The following is a 21,350-nucleotide window of genomic DNA, read 5'->3' on the forward strand; positions in this document are numbered from 1 at the left end:
CGGTTGACAATCGTCTAGGCTGGGGAGCTATTGGTCTTCAATGTTGCAAATGTTGTAGAACGAAGTGGTATAAAATGCGGTAGTCTGAGGCAATAATGATTGTCAGTCACTGCCATGGTAGTAGCGTACATTAACCATTATCAAGGTACTAGGTGCTCCCTGGCAGTGAAGGAAGTCAAAAGGATAATGTGCTGGCAGCCAGTAAATGTTCAAACAATATTGCTGTTCTTTATAACATGGGTGGAGAAATGAGTAGCAGATTGTCTCAGCTGACATGCTTCACACCCTTGAGGAATGGTTTCTTCATCCAGAATTGTTCATACAGATCATTGGAAAGTCTGGTCAACCAGATGTCTACCTAAGGGCACAGAGTGGGCAATTTTTGCTCAATGACAAGGGATCTGAAGGAGTTTCTAGTAGATGCAATGTCTGTTCTTTGGAAACTGCTGTTAGTTTACATGCTCGCTCTGGTAGCATTGTTTCCTAGAGATCTAAAAAAGTTAGTGGTGCTCAGGTGATTCTTGTGGTCCAGGGATGTTCTCAGCATGGCAACAGGCCCATCATAACTTTGAAATGGGACCTCTTAAGTCAGGGACTGGTACATAAAAAAAGACTTTGGTGGCATGGCTATTGAAGCCATGATCCTTTAAGGCAAAAGTTTTTCTGACAGTGTGGTGGATATTATGCTAATGGATTGCCTTCCTTTTGAAATACCCAGATTACTATTTTTTTTTTTTTCTAGAGAGTCTGGATAATAGTTTGAGGCTGGTTCCTTTTAGGATTCAGATTTTAGTAATTTGCCTTTTCCCTGGAGAGACTAGCACTATTACCTTAAGTATTTTTTTCAGGGAATGCTGCGTCGGCAACCTCCCATCTATTCCAACTAAACTTAATCTCTGGGACGTTTCAACCCCCTCATTTGGAACCGTTGGAGTCTGTTAATTTGAAGTTACTTACCTGGAAGACCCTTTCGTAGAAGAATATTTTACTTTTCTTTTGGTGATCTCTGCAGCAAGAAGAGGTTTGAAACTAGAAACTGTGTCATCTAGATATCTTACTTTTTAACTAAACAGCCGTGATGGGTGGTCACCCTTCCAGACGTTTAAAAAGTATTACAAGTCCAAAGATGCTAATTCTAGTCTGAAGTTGCTAAAGCAAAACTTTTTCTAAGTGTTATCTCTTGAAGGGGCGGTTTTGGGAAGTCCCCATGGTTTGTATGCCCAAATGTATAATATATATAGGTATTTTGTCCTTGTGTTAAACAGGTTTTCTTGGAATCCATTGGGTGATGCTTGATGCCCACCCTTTACTCTTGGATTCTTCCATTTATTTTGTCTGTGTGGACTTTCTCTCTCCCTCCTTGTAGGACAGATATTTTTCTAACCGATAGAGGCAGAATGGCTCAGACTTTCTATTAGATTGTATTTTAAAATGCCCAATATAGAGCTTGCACCTTTATAACCAATTGGTTAAAGTTTTTATTTTTCACTTTACTGATTGATACAAGTACTGATAGAGAACACTGTTACAAGAGTGCTATCACTGCTTTCTAAATAGAAATATGATTTGCAGGATTTTATGACTTTTGTTTGCTCTGTATGTATGATCTTTCTATCATATTCTCACCATATACTTCTCTATCTAGGAAAGAGATGAACGAATTGAGGAACTGGAGGCTGCTCTAGAGGAGGCCAAATCTATAACTTCTAATCCGTTAGACACCAGTAAATGCAGACAGGATAGTGTTCCTCTTCGTAGATCCAAGCGGTTACCTACGACTGATGTGTCTGATTTGAATAGACTCAAACAAGAAATTATAGATCTGAAAGCTGAGCTGTGTTCAAAGAATGAAGGTAAGGACTGAATGCCAATTTGAGCGTAACAGTAATTGTGGGTTTGTAGTTCTTTAATTTGTAGTATTTGCCTGTTGCAGAAATAGAAAGTCTTAAGCAAATACAAGAGCCACCAGCATCTTCCAAATCTTGCACAGCTGATGTAGATCGGAAGATGGAAGAGGGACAAAAGGTAAGGCCTAATGTTTCTCTGAAGTCTGCCTTCTAATGTTTCAGCTCTAGTGTAAAATGTAAGAGCTTTTTAATTTGGTAAAATAAAGCATTTATACATTCAATGAAGAGTCCAATAGAGATTCTTAAATCCAGAAAATACTAATGTTTCAATTGCAATCTCTTTTACTAATTTTGTATCAGGGATGAGTTTGTTATGAGTATAATTTAGCCACCTTAATGGGAACTGCTGGAGTAAAATGACTTTGATAAATTTTAGTTAAAACGTGGTAGAAGATTATTTGATCCGCATTTTACTGTCCATTTCATACATTACTGGTATTTAAAATGACATGCAAATCATTCCATATGCTAAATCTACAGCTCAAAAGGAAACTTCTCCCACCCATTGATTTTTTTTTTTTTTTTTAACCACTCAATCGACTGAATTAATTGCCTAGCGTTTTTATGTCTGCCCTTTCCACATCTATGACTTGGTGGCACCATGGGTTCTAACCATATAGAAATGATTTATAGGAGATATTTAATATTTGTCACCAAGTAGCGCATATCCACATACAGATGAGTGCTTCTATTGGATAATCAGAAAAGTTGGACTTCTGTACTTACAGTAAAATACTTTTTCTCCGAATCCATGGGAGAAACACTGGAGCAATCGTTAAAGCCCTTACATCAAGGAGACACAGGCTTCATTTAGTACTCTAACTGCACTCTGTACTCTAGAATTATATCCCAGAATGCTATGTTTGTGGATTAATAGATTACAGATGTAACATGCTGCTCCTTGTCTGCCTGCAGTATACACCTATTAAATAAAGATTACATATATTGTATACCAGATAATGGCCAGCAATGTCTGGACATTACAAATTACACAACTCATGGTAGTTTCTCTCCACGAGTAAAAATCAATATTGATTCCCGAAGAGGAACCAGGGTCTTCCTAGCAGATGGAGGGTAAAAAGGGGTAAATCCCTACCAAATGAGTAGGAGATGGCATCACTAAGGGACTGCTGCAACTAGAGTTGGACGGACACCATGCCCCGCTTTAGGGTGACACTCGCCAACAATGTACGGTGGATTGGGTAGGTTCTGAGAATCAGGTACACTGCAACAGGGATGTTTTCTCTTTCTTCCTTGGCAGAGAGGTGAAGACAAACCAACCCCAGACCCAAGAATCACACAGGGTTAGAAAATCTCAGTATATTTAACAGGCAACGGTTCTGACTTTAGATGATGGAAAAGTTAGTCCATTTTAAACAGTAAAATGAGTAACATCCATGGTACTATAGCATTTCCATAGGTAGTTAAGATAATTTACATATAACACATAACCATGTAATTGCGAATCCTTAAATAAGTATACTGCAGGATTCTCATGTCCTGACTTAAACCTAGCTGTGTCAATATTGGTGGCGCTCCTAAATTGTTCCTGTGAATCTGCCCCCGGATCCATACCAGAGTATACTCCTATTCTGAGTTCACTTGTAAATAACAGTTTTAAAAGGCAGTCCTTGGTGCATTGCAAATTTACAAGTGTGTGTGTGTGTGTGTGTGTGTGTGTGTGTATGTATGTATGTATGTATGTGTGTATAATATAATAACTTTCTGGGCCAGATGTAGTCCTCAGCTATAGCTGCTAATTAGGTTGTAACACTGTGTTTGGTATCCTCTCCACAGAATACTAATCTGCTGGCACTGTAGTTTTATGTAGGTAGAGTTCTCTGCTAAGTTCAGGTTGCAGGTGCCATTCACAGTCAGTGGAGCAGAACTAAATCACCTCTCCTGAGGTAAATTACTAATGCATAGTCAGCATACTCCCAAAGATACTGAGGGGGATTATTAATTGGTAGTCTGTATTGGCTGTAGCAGTAGTGACATTCTATTTTTCCTGTCTGATTTGTGTCTGACTATTCACTGTTACACGTACAGACCTCTCTAGATGGCTTCACATCAGCATCCGATCAAAGTGGAGAGTGTCAGCTGCTCTTCTGTCTCTTTTCTCTGTGCTGTCACATCCCAGTCTCTTAGCACTGGTTTCCCTGCACAGCCTACTACCTTTGGCTGCTGCACTGCACTCTCCTCACAGGCATGGCTCTCCCACTCAGACACTGCTCTCCATCACACAGCATGGAATGGACACAGTCACAGCACCCCCTTCTTCCTGTGTCTCAGCCTGCTCTCCTTTCTCTGACTGGGCAAATCACCCAGATCTGTATCACTCCACCTCCACATTGGAAATCACAGGAGTCATCCAATATAGTTTCACAATATATTTCTACTTCAGGGTCCATAGGGTATCCACAGGATACCTTGGGGTATAGGTGATGTCAGGCATCGGGCACCATAGAGTTAAGCTTTCAGCCTCCCAGGATGCACTAGGGTCCCCCTCCTATACCCCGCCCCCGAGCCAAGGCATCCCAGTTTCGTGTGGTGCCCGGCCGGAGTCGGATGCACCTGCTAGAGGGGGGCTTAGAAGAGCCCCTGAAGTTTTCTTCATTGCAGCTGTGGCTGCACATCTGGAAATACAGCATGGACAGTCAGTACTGACGTCCATGCTGTCTTCCCTACACCCCCGCCGGTACCAGAACGCCGGTACCGATGCGGGTAAGCATCTGGGGTCACAGCTAGCAGTGACCCCAGATGTTTTGGACCATGGCCGGATCCAAGGGGGACAAAGGAAAGCAGTAGGGGTCCCGCGGTGGGACCCTGCTGAACATGGTCCAAAAGTCCCCAGGCAGGGGGCTCCCTGGGGACTGGCTGCAGTGTGGAGCCAGGTATTAACCTGCGCTTCCACTACCCCCCTGGGACCGTAGCAGAGCGGTAGCGCTGCGGTGTCCCAGGGGTTAAATGCATGCCAGGGGAGCGCGCCTTCCCTGTCTCACAGCCAGCGCCTCCCCCGCTGCACACAGCCCTCTCTGCACACGCCGACTGGCCCTGTTCCTCCCCCAGGCCAGCCTCCTCTATGGTCCTCGGTGGCCATCTTCAGAATGCATGGTGAACGCTGCTGGAAGCCTAAGATCGGAGGCATCGTGGTCTGGGTCCCCCCGCATACCTCTCATCCGCTTGGTCAGGTCTGTGTATGCAGCGCTGTGTCCTACCAGACTCTGTGTAGTTGAGTATCAGCGCTGATAGTGCAGGATTTATTTTTCTGTGCATTGTATGTGACTGTGACTGTGCTAGCGCTGCTGCCTGTACTTTTGATTTCTTACTGTCAGCCTCATCACTGTCCCTGTTCTTTCTGCTAAAGCCCTTGTGGTGCGGTGCTGCAGGGTCGTCTCTCGCTATACTACCGAGTATTGTGAGAGGGGTCACATACTTTCCACCATCATGTCTGAGAGTGACTTTCCTCTCCAGCTTCAGTGTACTACCTGTAAAGTACCTATAGCGGAGGGGGAGGGTAGCGCGGAGGGGCTATGCCGGCAGTGTTTTTTATTGGCGCGGTCAATTACGGTCACAGCACCGGTACAGGAGCCGTCCTGGGCTTGTTTCGCTAAGGCGCTTACAACCTTGGTGGGCCAGTTAGCTCCGCAGCCCGCGTTCTCACAGATGGGATTGTCCCAGCAATCAGTGGTGCCGTCACCCATGCAGGGTTTCCCGAGGCAATTGATGGTACCCCACAGTCTCCCTATTTCCCCTCCCCCGGTCTCTCAGGAGCCTGCGTGGGTTAATTCCCTGACTAGTTCTGTATAGCACTTGTCGGATGTGTTACAAGGGGAGTCTGTGTTACGGCCACATATGCGGCCGGTGGCGTCTGTCTGCTCCTTATGAGGATGACGAAGTGACGTCTGATGATGGGGAGATTCTGGATCTTTCCGACCAGGAACCTCTCCGTACTAAGGAGGCGGACGCTAGGTCCAAGGTGTATATTCCTGGACTTATTCAGGCAGTCCGCACAGCTTTGGTGATTGAGGATGAAGATCCTCCGGTGTCCAAATCTAAATATGCCTTTTTTAAGGATATTAAGGGTGATGCCACAGTGTTTCCTCTTTCGGGTCAGTTGGTGGACCATTTAGAGGAGGCGTGGAAACAGCCTGGCAAACGATACCAGCCACAGAGGCGTTTGGCGGTGGCTTATCCGTTCGCGGATAATTATTTTTCTAAGTGGGAATCCCCTCCACAGGTGGATTCTCATGTGACACACCTAGTCCGTAGTACCACATTACCCATGCCATCCATGTCTTCCCTTAAGGATGCTACGGACCGCAAGGTGGAGATCTGCCTAAAGTCCGTTTATTCCCTTGCGGGGGGCAGCTAGGCCGGCTATGGCCATTTGCTGGTTTGCCAGAGCTATGGAGCGCTGGGCTGACACTTTGGAGGCGTCCTTCGATTCCGACTGTTCGGCTGAACAGACGGGGTTGATCGGCAATCTCCGGGATTCGGCCACTTATATCAACGAAGCGGCCTTGGATATCAGTACCCTGGCGTCTCGCATTTCTTCGGCAGCTGTAGCTGCTCGTCGCGCCTTATGGTTGCGATCTTGGAAGGCGGACGCTGATTCCAAAAAGGGCTTGGAAGCGTTGCCTTTTAACGGAGAAGTTCTATTTGGTCCGGACCTGGACAAAATTGTAGCCACACTGGCGGCAGCCAAATCGGCATGTCTTCCTTCCGGTTCAGGTACGTCGTCCTTTCGGCCTTATAGGGCCCAGGGAAGGCCTAAAGCACAATCCTTTCCCCGACAGGCTGGCCCCAAAAAATCGGCCAAGCCCCGGAAGCAGGCCCGGAGTACCAGGCGTCCGGCCCCTAAGCCAGATGACAAGCCTGCGGCCTGACGGTCCGGGCCTCACTTTGGGGGATCCCAAAGTGGGAGGCCGCCTGCTGCAGTTCGCCCGGTGTTGGTCAGTCACCATGACAGACACTTGGGTTCTCGAGGTGGTTTCTCACGGGTACGCCCTCTCCTTCCGGCACAGACCCCCGTCTCGATTCTTCACCACGGGTCTGCCATCAGACCGGAACAAAGCCTTGGAACTGCGGAAGGTTTTGCACACTTTGGGAGAATGGAACAGGCACTATAACTCCAGCCTGGAGCAGAGGGGCCAGGGTTTCTACTCCAATCTCTTTTTGGTGCAGAAACCCAATGGGTTGTATCATCCGATACTCAACCTCAAAGCTCCCACTACATGGTGTCGTTGGACATACAGGATGCTTACCTGCATGTCCCTATTCTTTTACGCCATCAACAGTTCCTCAGGTTTGCAATCCACAACGACCACTTTCAGTTCCGGGCGTTGCCTTTTGGCCTGGCGACAGCACCACGTGTTTTCACCAAGGTGATGGCGGTCATGGCGGCTTCCCTGCGGCTGCAGGGAGTCCGCATGTTACCGTACTTGGACGACCTTCTCTTGGTGGCAGGATCTCCAGAGCTCCTTCTACGCCACTTGGACCTGACCATTGCGGTACTGCAACGGCACGGCTGGTTGATAAACTGGCAGAAGTCCACCCTGATCCCGTCTCAGCGGATTCTGCACCTCGGAGCCTTATTGGACTCCAGACAGCAAAGGATCTTTTTGACGGGGGAAAAGATCTCTGCCTTGCAGTTGAGGGTGCGCAGTTGTCTGCAGAGCCGCTGGGTGTCTCTGCATTCGGCGATGAGGTTACTGGGCTCCATGGTGTCGGTATTCGACATGGTGGAATATGCCCAGTTTCACTCCAGACCTCTGCAGCACCTGATCCTGTCCAAATGGAATGGGCTGCCTCAGTCTCTAAAATCCCAGACGATGGTGCTCACTCCGGAGGTTCGCCTGTCCTTATCCTGGTGGTTGCAGACGACCCATCTCAACAAGGGTCGTCCGTTCTGGGTGGCGAATTGGGTCCTGTTGACAACGGACGCCAGTCTTCGGGACTGGGGAGCAGTCTCGGGTCCACACTTGTTCCAGGGCAGGTGGACTCAGGCAGAAGCAGAGCTTCCAATAAACATTTTGGAGCTCCGCTCGTGTTCAATGCTCTCCAGCAGGCACATCGGGTTCTCCAAGGTCACCCAGTGCAGGTCCAGTCGGACAACGTTACCACCGTGGCCTACATAAATCGTCAGGGAGGAACCCGAAGTCGGGCGGCTCTCGTAGAAGTGTCCCGAATACTGGTATGGGTGGAGCGCAATCTCCCGGCTATATCAGCAGTATTCATCCCGGGAGTGCTGAACTGGGAGGCGGACTTTCTCAGTCGCCAGGGCGTTCATCCGGGGGAATGATCCCTGCACCCGGACGTTTTTCAACTGCTGGTGGACAGGTGGGGTCTTCGAGAGATCGACCTCATGGTGTCCCGGCACAACAAGTTGCCGGTGGACGTTCCGGTTCGCTTATCTGTTTCCTCCATTTTCCCTTCTTCCGCGGGTAATCCGGAAATTCAAACAGGAAGGAGGGACGCTTCTGTTGATAGCTCCCGCATGGCCCAGATGGCACTGGTTCTCGGACCTTCAGGGTCTGTCCGTGGCCAGTCCTCTGCCGTTGCCGCTACGACCGGACCTTCTGTCACAGGGTCCCTGCCTTCACCCGGACCTGACTCTGCTGTCTTTGACGGCATGCCTGTTGAGACTGCCATGTTAAGGTCCAGGGGTTTTTCCAGCTCTGTAGTGCGAACCATGCTCAGAGCTCGGAAACCGTCTTCCGCGAGAATACACCATCGTGTGTGGCATACGTTTTTCCAGTGGTGTCGGCCGAGAGGTTATGCACCTCAGGAATTTCGTCTGTCTAGAGTACTAGCCTTCCTACAAGCGGGACTGGACCATGGGCTTCGCCTTGCTTCTTTGAAGGTGCAGGTTTCTGCCCTGTCTGTCTGGTTCCATCGTAGGATTGCTACAATCCCTGATGTGCGCACCTTTATGCAAGGTGTTCTGCGAATTCAGCCGCCTTTTATTCCACCTGTGGCGCCTTGGGATTTGGCTGTGGTCCTGAGGGCTCTCCAGGGACCGCCGTTTGAACCACTGGGCTCAGTGGATTTTAAATGGCTAACAGCGAAGACTGTTTTCCTTCTGGCCATCGCTTTGGCCAGACGTGTTTCTGATTTAGGGTCTCTCTTGTAGACCCCCTTACTTGATTTTTCATGGGAACAGGGCAGTGCTGCGCACTCGTCCTGAATTTCTTCCCAAAGTTGTTTCCCGGTTTCATATTAACGAAGAAATCGTTGTACCGGCTTTTAACTCACCTGGTCTTTCAGTGGGTGAGGCCACTTTGGATGTTGTGCGGGCCTTAGGACTTATGTTGACCGCACTTCTTCGTTTAGGAAGTCGGACGCCTTGTTTGTCCTCTATGGCTTCCGTAAAAAGGGTTGGCCTGCTTCTAAACAAACTTTGGCAGCTTGGATCCGTATGGCCATTTCAGAAGGTTATCTTCATGAAGGCCTGCCGGTTCCATCCTCTGTGAGGGCTCATTCCACTAGGTCTGTGGGTCCCTCGTGGGCAGCACGACGTGGTGCCTCTGCAGTCCAGATCTGCAAGGCTGCCACGTGGTCCTCTGTCCATACCTTTGTGAGGTATTACACGTTTGACACCTTTGCCTCTCAGGATGCTTCCTTCGGGCGGCGGATTCTCCTTTCAGCACAGGAGTGTCCCCACCCTTGAAGGATACTGCTTTGGGACATCCCCCAAGGTATCCTGTGTATACCCTATGGAGCCTGAAGTAGAAAATATGAGATATGGTAAGAACTTACCCTTGTTATCTCTATTTCTACGAAGTCCATAGGGTTCCACAGGACTCCCGCCCTGTCGCACCTGTGCTGCAGATGGGCTTTACTCTGGTCACCGGTTTTTCCGTCTCCCTCTGGTGAGAATGTGATTCTTGTGTGTGTCCAGATCTTTTTTCTCTCTTCCTTCTCCTCCTCCGGCCTATGGCTTGGTACGTAACTGAGATGCCTTGGCTCGGGGGCGGGGTATAGGAGGGGGACCCTAGTGCATCCTGGGAGGCTGAAAACTTCACTCTATGGTGCCCGATGCCTGACGTCATCACCTATACCCCAAGGTATCCTGTGGAACCCTATGGACTTCTTAGAAATAGAGATAACAAGGGTAAGTTCTTACCATATCTCATATTATTCCCATGACTGTTATATGGCGACATGTGCTCCTTCTGAGCCTCCTTGGGTCAAGTGATGCCCCTCTTTGGGGGTGTCACAAGAGTACTAAATGAATCCTGTGCCACCTTGCTGTAGGGGCACAAACAAGTGTTCCAGTGTCCCCTATTAGATGAAGGAGAAAAATTATTGCAGATATACAATTTTATTGTTTGTGGCAATATTTAATTTTGATTTGTAAATCTCAATTAATTGTTGGCCATATACAGTTTGGTGATGTTTGGTTACTTTGCAGTCTGTGTAGTAAGGCAAATATGGGGAAAATGGAATCGCATATCCATTGTGTTTACCTCCTTTTGGTCGCTTTGCATGGCAGCTGAGGGGTGTTCCCAGAATAGGCGAGTAATGAGCTTAATGATTACCATTTTGCCTTTTCTCCCTCTATGTAAAATCCATAGCCTTCTCTGGTTTTATATGTGAAAGAGTACAGTAAAGGAGTACAGAGGATAGAAGTGTGTTCATAAAATGCTAATTAGGTTTGCACTAGTGTATTTCACTGTAAGTGTGGGGATTGAAAAAATCCTTATTTGTGTGTGTAAATGTTTCCTGTTTTCCAGCAGTATATTCTGGGCTCTCATCACAAGTGCACAGATTATCAGCACACAAGAGCTCTTTGGGTAACCATCTTACTTGTCTGTCTCCACCCTCTCCACCACGACATTCTGGGGAGCAGCTGTGATTCCATTGCTTTGCAGTCCTTTTCTGTTCTTTTACCTGCATTACTTGTGTTTAAAGGGCCCCCGGTTTTCTTTGTATTTCAACCATATCTCTATACTGTATAATTGTACAGTCTTTAATTTTGGTACTCTGTAAATGATTACGGCTGTTAAACATCTTGCTCTTTATGTATAATACTATATATATTTTTTTTTAAGTTCTATAGAAATTGCTATTGTAATTGTCGCCTGCTTCAGAAAATAGGGGACTTTGATCAGTAATGCATATTAGAAATAGTACATGACAGATTTTGACTTTAAGCAGACTGCATGCCCCCCAGAATCTAATGTAGCATCCCTGCTTCCTTGCACATAAACCTGCTTACTTCCTTTTCATAATGGGTGAAAATCATAAGGTAGATTTAAGTGTGGTGTATATAATAGTGGTGACTAGTGCTAGTTAGTAAGAACATTCTTTTGACTTTAAACTTTCTTTCATCAGAACATCAGATTGTTGCGCTCAGCAATTCAGAAGTTTGGTGACTCTCTGCAGCAGGTGGATAGATTGTGCTGCCATACAACTGGAGCTGAGAGACTAAGACAAACCTTGGCCACCTGTGATGACATCTTGACTAAACAGGTTGGTTTTTACATTCTGCATTTAATCTGGGGTTTAAGATTTAGAGAGAATTTCCTGTGTTCCTCAGACCTCAGGAATAACATGATTTGGGCATTTCCTCTTGCATCCTCTTGTGCGTTGGGGACTCAAATGTTGCCTACATGAGAATGGACACTAAGGTTCCTCCTCCTGCAGGTCATGTACCTACCTCTTCCCCAGATTCCCTTCCACATACTGTAATGTCCCCCTAGTTAGCTAAAGAAGAGAAGTGTTGTGTTTTTTTCTAACTAGCTAAATCAGTGGTTCTCGAACTCTGTCCTCAAGGCACCCTAACAGTTCAGGTTCTAAGGCTAAGCACAGGTAGCTTAATTAGTACCTCAGTATGATTGATTATACAATCTGTGCACAAACATTGGATATCCTTTAAAACCTGTATTGTTAGTGTGCCCTGAAGACCAAGTTTGGGAAACCTGAGCTACATATTAGAAATAGGGATGTGCAGGCTCGGTTCTACTCGGTTCCGTTCGGTTCTTTTTACCGGATCTTATTGGCTATCCAAAACTCGTGACAGCTGAAACCCAATAAGATCCGGTAAAAAGAACCGAACGGAACCGAGTAGAACCGAGCCTGCACATCCCTAATTAGAAAAGGTGAATAGTTGGATGGTATCCTTTCTTTTTCCTTGTGGTAGTCCATTACTGGTGTATTGACATAGCTGAAGGTTAACTATCACTAAACTGTACCGTTAAAACATTTTAAACGTCCAAAATATAGTTCTAAATAGATTATCTTAATGTTCATTTAATGATTTCTTATATTGTGGATATAATCCTAGAATGTTTTGGGAATTGTATTTAAAGTTTTTATATAAAACCAAAGAAACTTCAAAGGGTATCCTGTCAGTGACTCCTTTATTTGTATAGATCTATAGAGAGAGAAAATTATGGTCTATACATCATTTCTTTATTTTTTTCTTCTCCATAGGAAAAGACTTTGGCAGAGCTGCAAAACAACATGGTCCTGGTGAAGATGGACTTAAGGAAGAAAGCTGTTTGCATTGCTGAGCAATATCATACTGTGCGAAGACTACAAGGCGCTCCTTCTGGCCTCAAACACATGTACAATAATGAGAATATACAGCCAAACCAACCCTCTGAGAAGAGGCCTTTTCTTCGCAACCTCCTGTCCAGAACTCCTGGGCAAAAACCACTATTGGAGAACACCCCGTATAGCCGCATCCTGCGAGCACGCCGATCCCCTGTACTAAAGACAATTGCATTTGGTACCAAATATTGAATTTTGGCTGCTTTGGAAAGCTTGGACTTTTAAGAGTGGTGTTCTGCTGCTAACTGATGGCAGTAACTGTACAGTATGTTCTTATGTCATTATACGCTATAATCAAAAAACTAGTGTGAAAATGCATGTTTTTGTTTTTTTAAACTACATTCAATACAAATTTGTGGTCTGTGCCATTTTTATTTGTATCTGACCAGCAAATCTTGTGGAAAGGGACTTTTTCAATAATTTTTGTTTTTATTACAAGTTAAAATGTTAAATGGTTCCTCTATTCTTTCATATGTGCAATATTTATCATGTATTGTAACAGCTGCTGCAAATAAATCACTTTGTACAGTGCTATTCTTGGCTTTTAGGTAATGCTCATTTCACATCTTAAATCAATTTGCCCTCTCCTAACCAGAATTATTTGTGTTTACAAATAATGGTGACCTCTCATACTAATGATGTTTGGCTTTTACTACTGTTTTTAATACAAACTTGGGAATACAATACTACAGTGAAAATACATTAAGTGACCACACTGCCATCAGAAACTGAGGGACAGTACAAATTACAAAGAAAGGACTCCTCCACTCCGTCGTTTAAAGGAAACTTGTGCTTACAAGTCATCTTTCCATTCAATGCTGTTGTGCTACCCTTTGTCCATGTCACACTTGTTAAATATATATATAAAAAAAAAACACTAACTTTCTACTTCAGGGTCCATAGGTTATCCACAGGATACCTTGGGGTATAGGCGATGGCGGCAGACATCGGGCACCTCAGAGTTTTTAGCCTCCCAGGATGCACTGGGGTCTCTCTCCTATACCCCGCCCCCAAGCCAAGGCAAATCCGTTTCGTAGGTGCCCGGCTCTGAGTCGGATCGCCATATTCAGAGGGGGCTGTTATAGCCCCTGAAGTTATTTTCAAGCAGTTTTGCTGCACAAGATGAGCTGTCGTCTATGCTGTCGCTCCTTCACCTCGCCGGACCAGAACGCCGGTACTCATCCGGGGATGCTGGTGGGTGTCTGGGGTTGCAGCTAGCGGTGACCCCAGATTATCCCTGACTGACCGGATTCAAGGGGTCAGGTAAGCGGTGGGGTACTCGCCGATCAGTCATTTAGTCTTCAGGCAGGGGGCTCCCTGGGGACAGGCTGCACATGGAGCCAGGTACTGATCCTGCGCTTTCCAGTAGACCACCAGGGACAGCGGGCTGCAGCAGTGTGGATATGCTCCAGCGTCCCAGGGGTTAATAGCATGCCAGGGGAGAGCGCCTTCCCTGTCTCTAACCGGCACCTCCCCTGCTGCACAGTGCCATTCCACAGCGGTCTGGTGACTGTCAGCGCTCCTCCCCCGGGCCCACCTCCTTTCAGCTCCTCAGCGCCCATTTTCTATGGGAGTGTGCAAACGCTTTTGGAGCATTGATACAGGTGGCATCGCGGTCCGGGTCCCCCCAGCATATCTCAGAGTGTGCAGTGCTGTTTCCTACCAGGCTCTGGTCTGTGTAGTTGATTACAGCGCTTGTAGTGCAGATTATTTAATTATTTCTGCATTGGATGTGACTATCTGCTAGCGCTGTCTGACTGTACTTTCACTTCTGACTGTCAGCCATTTTACTATCCCTGTTCTTCCCCTGCTAAAGCCCTTGCGGTGTGGTGTTGCAGGGTGTTCTTTGCCTCACAGTAAACAAAGTGTGTGGGGAGACACATACGCTCCGTTTACACATGTCTGGGAGTGAACGTGAATATCCTCTTCAGCTAAAGTGTACCACATGTAATGTACTGTTAGCGGAGGGAGATGTGAATGCTGAGGGTTTATGCAGGGCATGTTATATCACGCCCGATTACTGTCACTGCTCCGGTGCAGGAACCGCCCTGGGCTTGTTTTGCTAAGGCACTAAAAACCCTTGTGGGCCAGTTGACGACGCCCCCTGCGTTTCCCCAGGTGGGGTTATCGCAGCAGACGGTAATCACTTCACCCATGGAGGGGTTCCCCAGGCAGTTGATACCTCAGGGCCTCCTGGTTTTAGAAGCGCCCCCCCCCCCCCCCCCCCCCAGGTCTCGCAGGAACCTGTGTGGGTGAATTCATTGTCCACTACGGTACAGCACCTGATGGACGTGTTACAGGGGGAGTCTAAATTGTGGCCTTTATTGTTTCAGATGGCTCAGTATGATGATGCCATCTGACGGTGAAATTATTGACTTTTCAGACCAAGAGCCCCTTCGAGCAAAGGAGGCGGAGTCTAAATCTAAAGTCTATATACCTGGCCTTATATGGGCAGTCCGTGCGGCCTTGGTTATTGAGGATGAGGATACCCTGTGGCCAAATCCAAATACGCTGCCTTTAAGGATGTTAAGGGAGATGCCACTGTATTTACTCTATCTGGTCAGTTAGTAGATCTTTTAGAGGCGGCATGGAAAAATACGGGTAAGCGGTTCCAGCCTCAAAAACGCTTGGCCTTTTGCATACCCATTTGCAGATGATAATTTTTCAAAATGGGCAACTCCTCCACAGGTGGATTCTCATGTTACACGCCTAGTGAGGAGTGCTACATTACCCATGTCCTCCTTTTAAAAGATGTTACGGATCGCAAGGTGGAAATATGCCTAAAGTCCATTTATTCTATTGTTGGAGGGGCTTCCAGACCGGCTATGGCTGCGTGCTGGGTGGCCAGAGCCATGGAGCGATGGGTGGATAACCCTGGAAGCGTCTCTGGACACTGACTCTTCCCCTGAACAGGTGGAGTTAGAGGGCAATCTCAGAGACTCAGCCACGTATATCAATGAGGCAGCCTTAGATATAGGTCTCCTCACTTCCAGAATCTCCTCGGCAGCAGTAGCAGCTCACCACTCCCTGTGGTTGCGCTCTTGGAAAGCGGATGCAGATTCCAAGAAGGGATTGGAATGCTTGCCTTTTAATGGACAGGTCCTGTTCGGTCTTGACTTGAACAAAATTGTGGCCACACTGGCAGCAGCTAAATCTGCGTGTATGCCATCGGCTACAGTCCCATCAGGGTCTGTTACTTCGGCCTTATAGGGCCCAGGGTAAGTCTAAGATCCAGTCTTTTCCCAGACAGTCGGGTAACAGGAAATCTGCCAAGCCAAAGAATCGGGCTTGGATTACAAGACATCCGGCTCCCAAGTCGGACGATAAGCCTTCAGCCTGATGGAACGGGCCTCCCTTTGGGGGACCCCAGAGTGGGAGGCCGCCTTCTTCAGTTCGCCCAGTGCTGGTATCTGACTACCAAGGACACTTGGGTACACGAGGTGGTCTCTTGGGGGTATGCCCTCTCCTCCCAGCGCAGGCCCCCCAGCAGGTTTTTCACCACAGGCCTTCGGTCAGATCAGGACAAAAGCTCTGGAACTGCAGAAGGTGTTGCACTATGCTCCAGGCTGGAGTTATAGTGCCTGTTCTGTTCTGCCAGAGAGGCACAGGTTTCTATTCCAATCTTTTTCTTGTGCAGAAACCCAATGGGTCTTACCGACCCATCCTCAACCTTAAATCCCTCAACAAGTCCTTGATGGTTCCTCGGTTCAGGATGGAGACCCTGCGTTCCATTTATTCTGGTGATGGAGCCTGGGGATTTCATGGTGGTGGTGGACATTCAGGACGCCTACCTGCATGTCCCTATTATCTTAACACACCAACAATTCCTCAGGTTTGCAGTGCTCGACCAGCATTTCCAGTTCCAGGCACTGCCCAACAGCGCCTCGCGTCTTTACCAAAGTCATGGCGGTAATTGCAGCTCACCTGCGGATGCAGGGGGTCCGCTTGTTGCCTTATCTGGACAACCTTCTGTTAGCAGGGTCTCCAGAGGTCCTTCAGCACCATCTGCAACTGACAATATCTGTGTTGCAGAATCAAGGCTGGTTAATAGACTGGAAGAAATCCACCCTGGTTCCCTCGCAGGGGATGCTCCATCTCTGGGCCCTGTTGGACTCTCAACAACAGAGGATCTTTGTGACAGAGGAAAAGATCTCTGCATTACAGGCAAGGGTACGCAGTTGCCTTCAGAGCCACCGAGAGTGTATTCACTCGGCGATGAGGTTACTGGGCTCATGGTGTCAATGTTCGACATGGTGGAATATGCCCAGTTTCACTCCAGACCTCTGCAGAAGTTGATCTTATCCAGATGGAATGAGTTGCCCCATCGGATAAAGACCCAGACCATGGTGCTTTCTCCTGAGGTACGTCTGTCTCTGGCCTGGTGGTTGCAGATGTCTCACCTGAACAAAGGACTCCTCTTTTGGGTGGCGAACTGGGTCCTTCTGACGACGGACGACAATCTCCGAGGCTGGGGAGCAGTGACGGGTCCACACTTGTTCCAGGGCAGGTGGACCCCGGCAGAATCTGCGCTTCCAATAAACATCTTGGAACTTCGGGCGGTATTCAAAGCTCTCCAGCAAGCAAAACATGTTCTCCAAGGAAAACCCGTGCAGGTTCAATCAGACAACGCTACCACGGTGGCTTACATAAACACCAAGGAGGAACCTGAAGTCAGGCGGCACTGACAGGTGTCCCGCATCCTGACTTGGGCGGAGGGCAATCTCCCTGCCATCACGGCGGTGTTCATACCGGGAGTCCTCAAATGGGAAGCAGACTTTCTCAGCCGTAAAGATGTGCATCCAGGAGAATGGTCTCTTCACTAGGAGGTGTTTCAACTACTGGTGAATAAGTGGGGGCCTTCCAGAGATTAGACCTCATGGCCTCCCGACACAACAACAGGCTGCCTGTGTACGGGTCAAGAACAAGAGAAACGGAGGCACTTCTGGTGGACGGTCTGTCGGTCCGGTGGACCTTCTGGTTTGCGTACCTCTTCCCTCCATTCTCCCTTCTTCCTCGAGTGGTTCAAAAATGTAAGCATTTTATTGATAGCTCCAGCGTGGCCCACACGTCACTGGTACTCAGATCTTTGGAGTCTCTCCGTAGGCACTCCGATGCTGTTGCCTCAACGTCCGGACCTGTTTTCACAGGGTCTTTGCCATTACCTGGACCTGAGTCGTCTGTCTTTGACGGCGTGGCTGTTTAGATAACCCTCTTAAGGTCCAGGGGTTTTCCAGCTCTGTTGTTAACACCATGCTCAGAGCTCTGAAGCCTGCGTCTGCAAGAATTTACCACCGAGTATGGCATACTTTCTTTGGTGTCGCCCTAGAGGCTATGATCCTCCAGGTGTTCAGGATATCCAGGGTGTTTTCTTTCCTAAAGGCGGGCTTAGATCACTGTCTTCGCCTTGCTTCTCTGAAGGTGCAAGTTTCTGCCCTGTCAGTGTGGTTTCAGCGTAGGATTGCTACTCTTCCTGATGTCCGCACCTTTTTGCAAGGTGTACTTCGTATTCAGCCTCCCTTTATTCCACCAGTGGCTCCTTGGGATTTGGCTGTGGTCCTGAGGGCTCTCCAAGGACCACCATTTGAACCACTGGGCTCAGTGGATTTAAAATGGCTTACAGCTAAGACTGTTTTTTCTGGCCATTGCTTCGGTCAGAAAGGTCTCAGAATTGGGGGCTCTCATGTCGAACTCCCTTTCTAATTTTTCATAGGGACAGGGCAGTGCTTTGCACTCTTTCTGGTTTCCTACCGAAGGTGGTATCTAGATTTCCAACGAGGAAATCATAGTGCCGGCCTTTAATTCTCCAGACCTCTCTGTTGGTGAGGCCACTTTGGATGTGGTACGTGCTCGAAGGATTTATGTTGACCGTACCAATTCATTTAGGAAGTCAGACTCCTTGTTTGTCCTCTATGGCTTCCGAAAGAAGGGTTGGCCTGCCACTAAGCAAACTTTGGCAGGATGGATTTGCATGGCAATTTCTGAGGCTTATATTCATGAAGGCCTTCCTGTTCCATCCTCTGTTAGGGCTCATTCCACTAGGTCTGTCGGTCCTTCGTGGGCAACTCGACGTGGTGCCTCTGCTGTTCAGCTTTGCAAGGCTGCCACGTGGTCTTCTGTCCATACTTTTGTGAGGTATTATGCATTTGACACCTTCGCCTCTCAGGATGCTTCTTTCGGGCGGCGGATTCTCCTTTCAGCATACTGCTTTGGGACATCCCCAAGGTATCCTGTGGATACCCTATAGACCCTGATGTAGATAATGAGATATGGTAAGAACTTACATTTGTTATCTCTTTCTACAAAGTCCATAGGGTTCCACAGGACTCCCGTCCTGTCGCACCTGTACTGCAGATGGGCTTTGCTCTGGTCACCGTTTTTTCCGTCTCCTTCTGGTGAGAATGTGATTCTTGTGTGTTCCAGAACTTTCTTCTCCTCCTCCAGCCTATGGCTTGGTACGTAACTGATTTGCCTTGGGGTGGGGTATAGGAGAGGAACCCCAGTGCACCCTGGGAGGTTGAAAACTTTAACTCTGAGGTGCCAGTTGTCTGCCGCCATCGCCTATACCCCAAGGTATCCTGTGGAACCCTATGGACTTCGTAGAAATAGAGATGATAAAGGTAAATTCTTACCATATCTAATTTTTTACCCTAACTAAGCCTGCACAGATTATATGTTTAGGCAGGTTTCCTATCCTCTTCCTTCCTTTTTTTTTTTTTTTTTTTACTTCTGTTTGCAGCCTTTTTTATCCCAAAGTTAAAAACAGGGTGACTTAAGAGCTGAAAAAAAAAAAAAAAAAAAAAACAACTGACAACTACTGGTTTCAATTGAAGCTGAAACCCAATGGATGATAGTCCTATTTCTTCTTCCTCCACTAGGGGGCACAGGGATTACTCTGGGTATAGCCTAGAGAGGGAGAATCTGGGCACCAAAGAGTTACTGATTTCTTCCCAGCAGCTACTTGGCTCCCTCTCCACTATACCCCGCCACCGGACAGCAGTTTTAGTTTGGTGCCGAGCAGGAACCTGTTTGTGGGGGCTGGTTTGAAGTGGCCCCCTTTTAAAAACTGTGTGTGTGTGTGTGTGTGTGTATATATATATATATATAAATAATGTGTGTATGTATATAATTATTATTTTTTTTGGCAGCGAAGGGCGTCCTATAGACGCTGTCACAGCCGCTCCAACGACCCCCAGCGTCGGCAGCAGCACCGGCGACTGGGTTAGTGACTTCCGCCGCGGGTCTCAGCACACACCGCTCCTGCAGCTGGACGCTGTTGGGGACAGGTAAAGGCGGCTCTCTGCTCGCAGCTATTCAACGACGATGAAGAGACCACCGGTGGTGTTGGTAGTGTAGGCTCCGGGTGTCCCCGCTCCATACACTAGACCACCAGGATACGTGTGAACAGGACACCGCTTACTAGCAGTAATAACCATGTCTTACTGTTAGCCCCTCCTGCCCCTGGGCGTGCTCTCTCTCACAGGTCTGTCCCAGTGTGCTTCCATCTCACTCTCACCTCCTATGGAATTATGCTGGGCAACCATTATATAAAATGCAGGTTCCAAAGAGAACAGGCTTCTGTCTCCATGTATACCGTGCTATAATTAGCCTAGAATACATTGAACTCCTATACGGGCTGGTTTGTTGAGCATTTTTATTGCCCATTGCTTTAGTGTCTTGAATTATGTGTGCAGGCTGAGGTACTTTTGTATTTGAAATAAACACATTCATACATATAAATATGTTCAAAGTACATCAATTAAGACAGACAGGAAAAATGGCTCCATGTGTAAGGTGTGTGACTAATCTCTGCTATACTGGGTTCACCCAGATATAACATTACAAAGAAATGTTTGTGATTCTGACACTGCTTTTACATGACTGGAATTTTTCCCTAGCCCCACTTATTGTGGCGCTTTCTCACTCACGGCACGTTTTTTTTCAGGGCCTGGAAAATCCAGCTGCCTCTAGGATTCATAACCTGATAGAAGTACACTGGACCTGGATGCAATACCAGGTCAATGCACGGAGTGGACAGAGCAAGTACCTTTTACCATCTCCCTATTTTATATGGCCCTCAGGTAGGGGGCTTATCAGGTATGAAATTGATAAGAACAGATACTACACCTGATTTTGGCCAAAGGCTGAAAAGCACTGTAAAGCCTGGATAGGCCTGTGCTGAGCCATGAAAGGCAATTGGGGCTTGAACTGAAGACACCTCACAACCACAGGATACATACAGTCAGCCACTCCTGTATGGAGTAAGTAATGGAGTGTTGCATCTACTAGACTTGACGCCAGATGTGATCCTCCTTGTAGGAAGGAGACCTATGTATTAGCCCGCAAGACCATGTTCTAAGTGGTCGGGAGTTGCTAACTGGTAAGTAAACATTCACATTACCGTAATTGGTAGTCTGTTACGGTTTCCTTGACTGGTAGCCCTAGTCGAATGAACCCTCACGCAGCGTAGCATTGAATCACCTGGACTCTAGACCTGTGATAGGGATTCCTCTGCCATCGTGGTTTCAGAACACAGAATTGTGGAGAAAGTGTGTGTATCAATGCGGATTAGAAAACTGAAATAACCAATACGGCTTAATTGAAACCATTTTTGTTGGGCTGGTTAGCTATAGCTATCTCATAACTGGTTCCAACCACAGTTGGATTATATTTCAGAAATTACAGTGCAGTGTTCCTGTGCATCTTTTCTATTTGTATTGGTAGCAGGTAGGTGATTACTTTCCGCCATCCATGAGATCTCTGGGCTACACTGACAGGAGTCTGTACTGTGGAGGAATTTAAAGTTCAATCATAAGTTGCTAACCCAACTGGATGATGGGTAGGGCGCACAATTGAAAGGTTGCCACTGTAAAGCCCAATGATGGA

At 47.3% G+C, this 21,350-nt stretch overlaps 1 protein-coding gene and 1 pseudogene across 5 annotated transcripts in view; one reads left to right on the forward strand and one right to left on the reverse strand.

Annotated features, from left to right (window-relative positions):
* Positions 1–12,993, forward strand: part of KIF20A (kinesin family member 20A) — a 48,378-nt gene extending 35,385 nt beyond the window's left edge. For 3 of the 5 annotated variants that reach the window (XM_088465469.1, XM_088465468.1, XM_088465470.1), the window contains exons 16-20: positions 1,646–1,853; positions 1,934–2,025; positions 10,646–10,705; positions 11,247–11,384; positions 12,348–12,993. In XM_088465469.1, the coding sequence (XP_088321595.1) occupies positions 1,646–1,853; positions 1,934–2,025; positions 10,646–10,705; positions 11,247–11,384; positions 12,348–12,659 (810 nt within the window). In that variant the 3' untranslated portion in view covers positions 12,660–12,993. The remainder of the gene's footprint in view (positions 1–1,645; positions 1,854–1,933; positions 2,026–10,645; positions 10,706–11,246; positions 11,385–12,347) is intronic. The other 2 variants (XM_088465471.1, XM_088465472.1) reach the window with 2 other exon arrangements.
* Positions 12,994–20,449: 7,456 nt separating this feature from the next.
* LOC148435853 (U2 spliceosomal RNA) lies at positions 20,450–20,620 on the reverse strand (annotated as a pseudogene).
* Between the last annotated feature and the right edge of the window lie 730 nt (positions 20,621–21,350).

This window comes from Taudactylus pleione, unplaced genomic scaffold, assembly GCF_031769625.1.
Source record: "Taudactylus pleione unplaced genomic scaffold, aTauple2 ptg001990l, whole genome shotgun sequence".
NCBI lineage: Eukaryota > Metazoa > Chordata > Amphibia > Anura > Myobatrachidae > Taudactylus > Taudactylus pleione.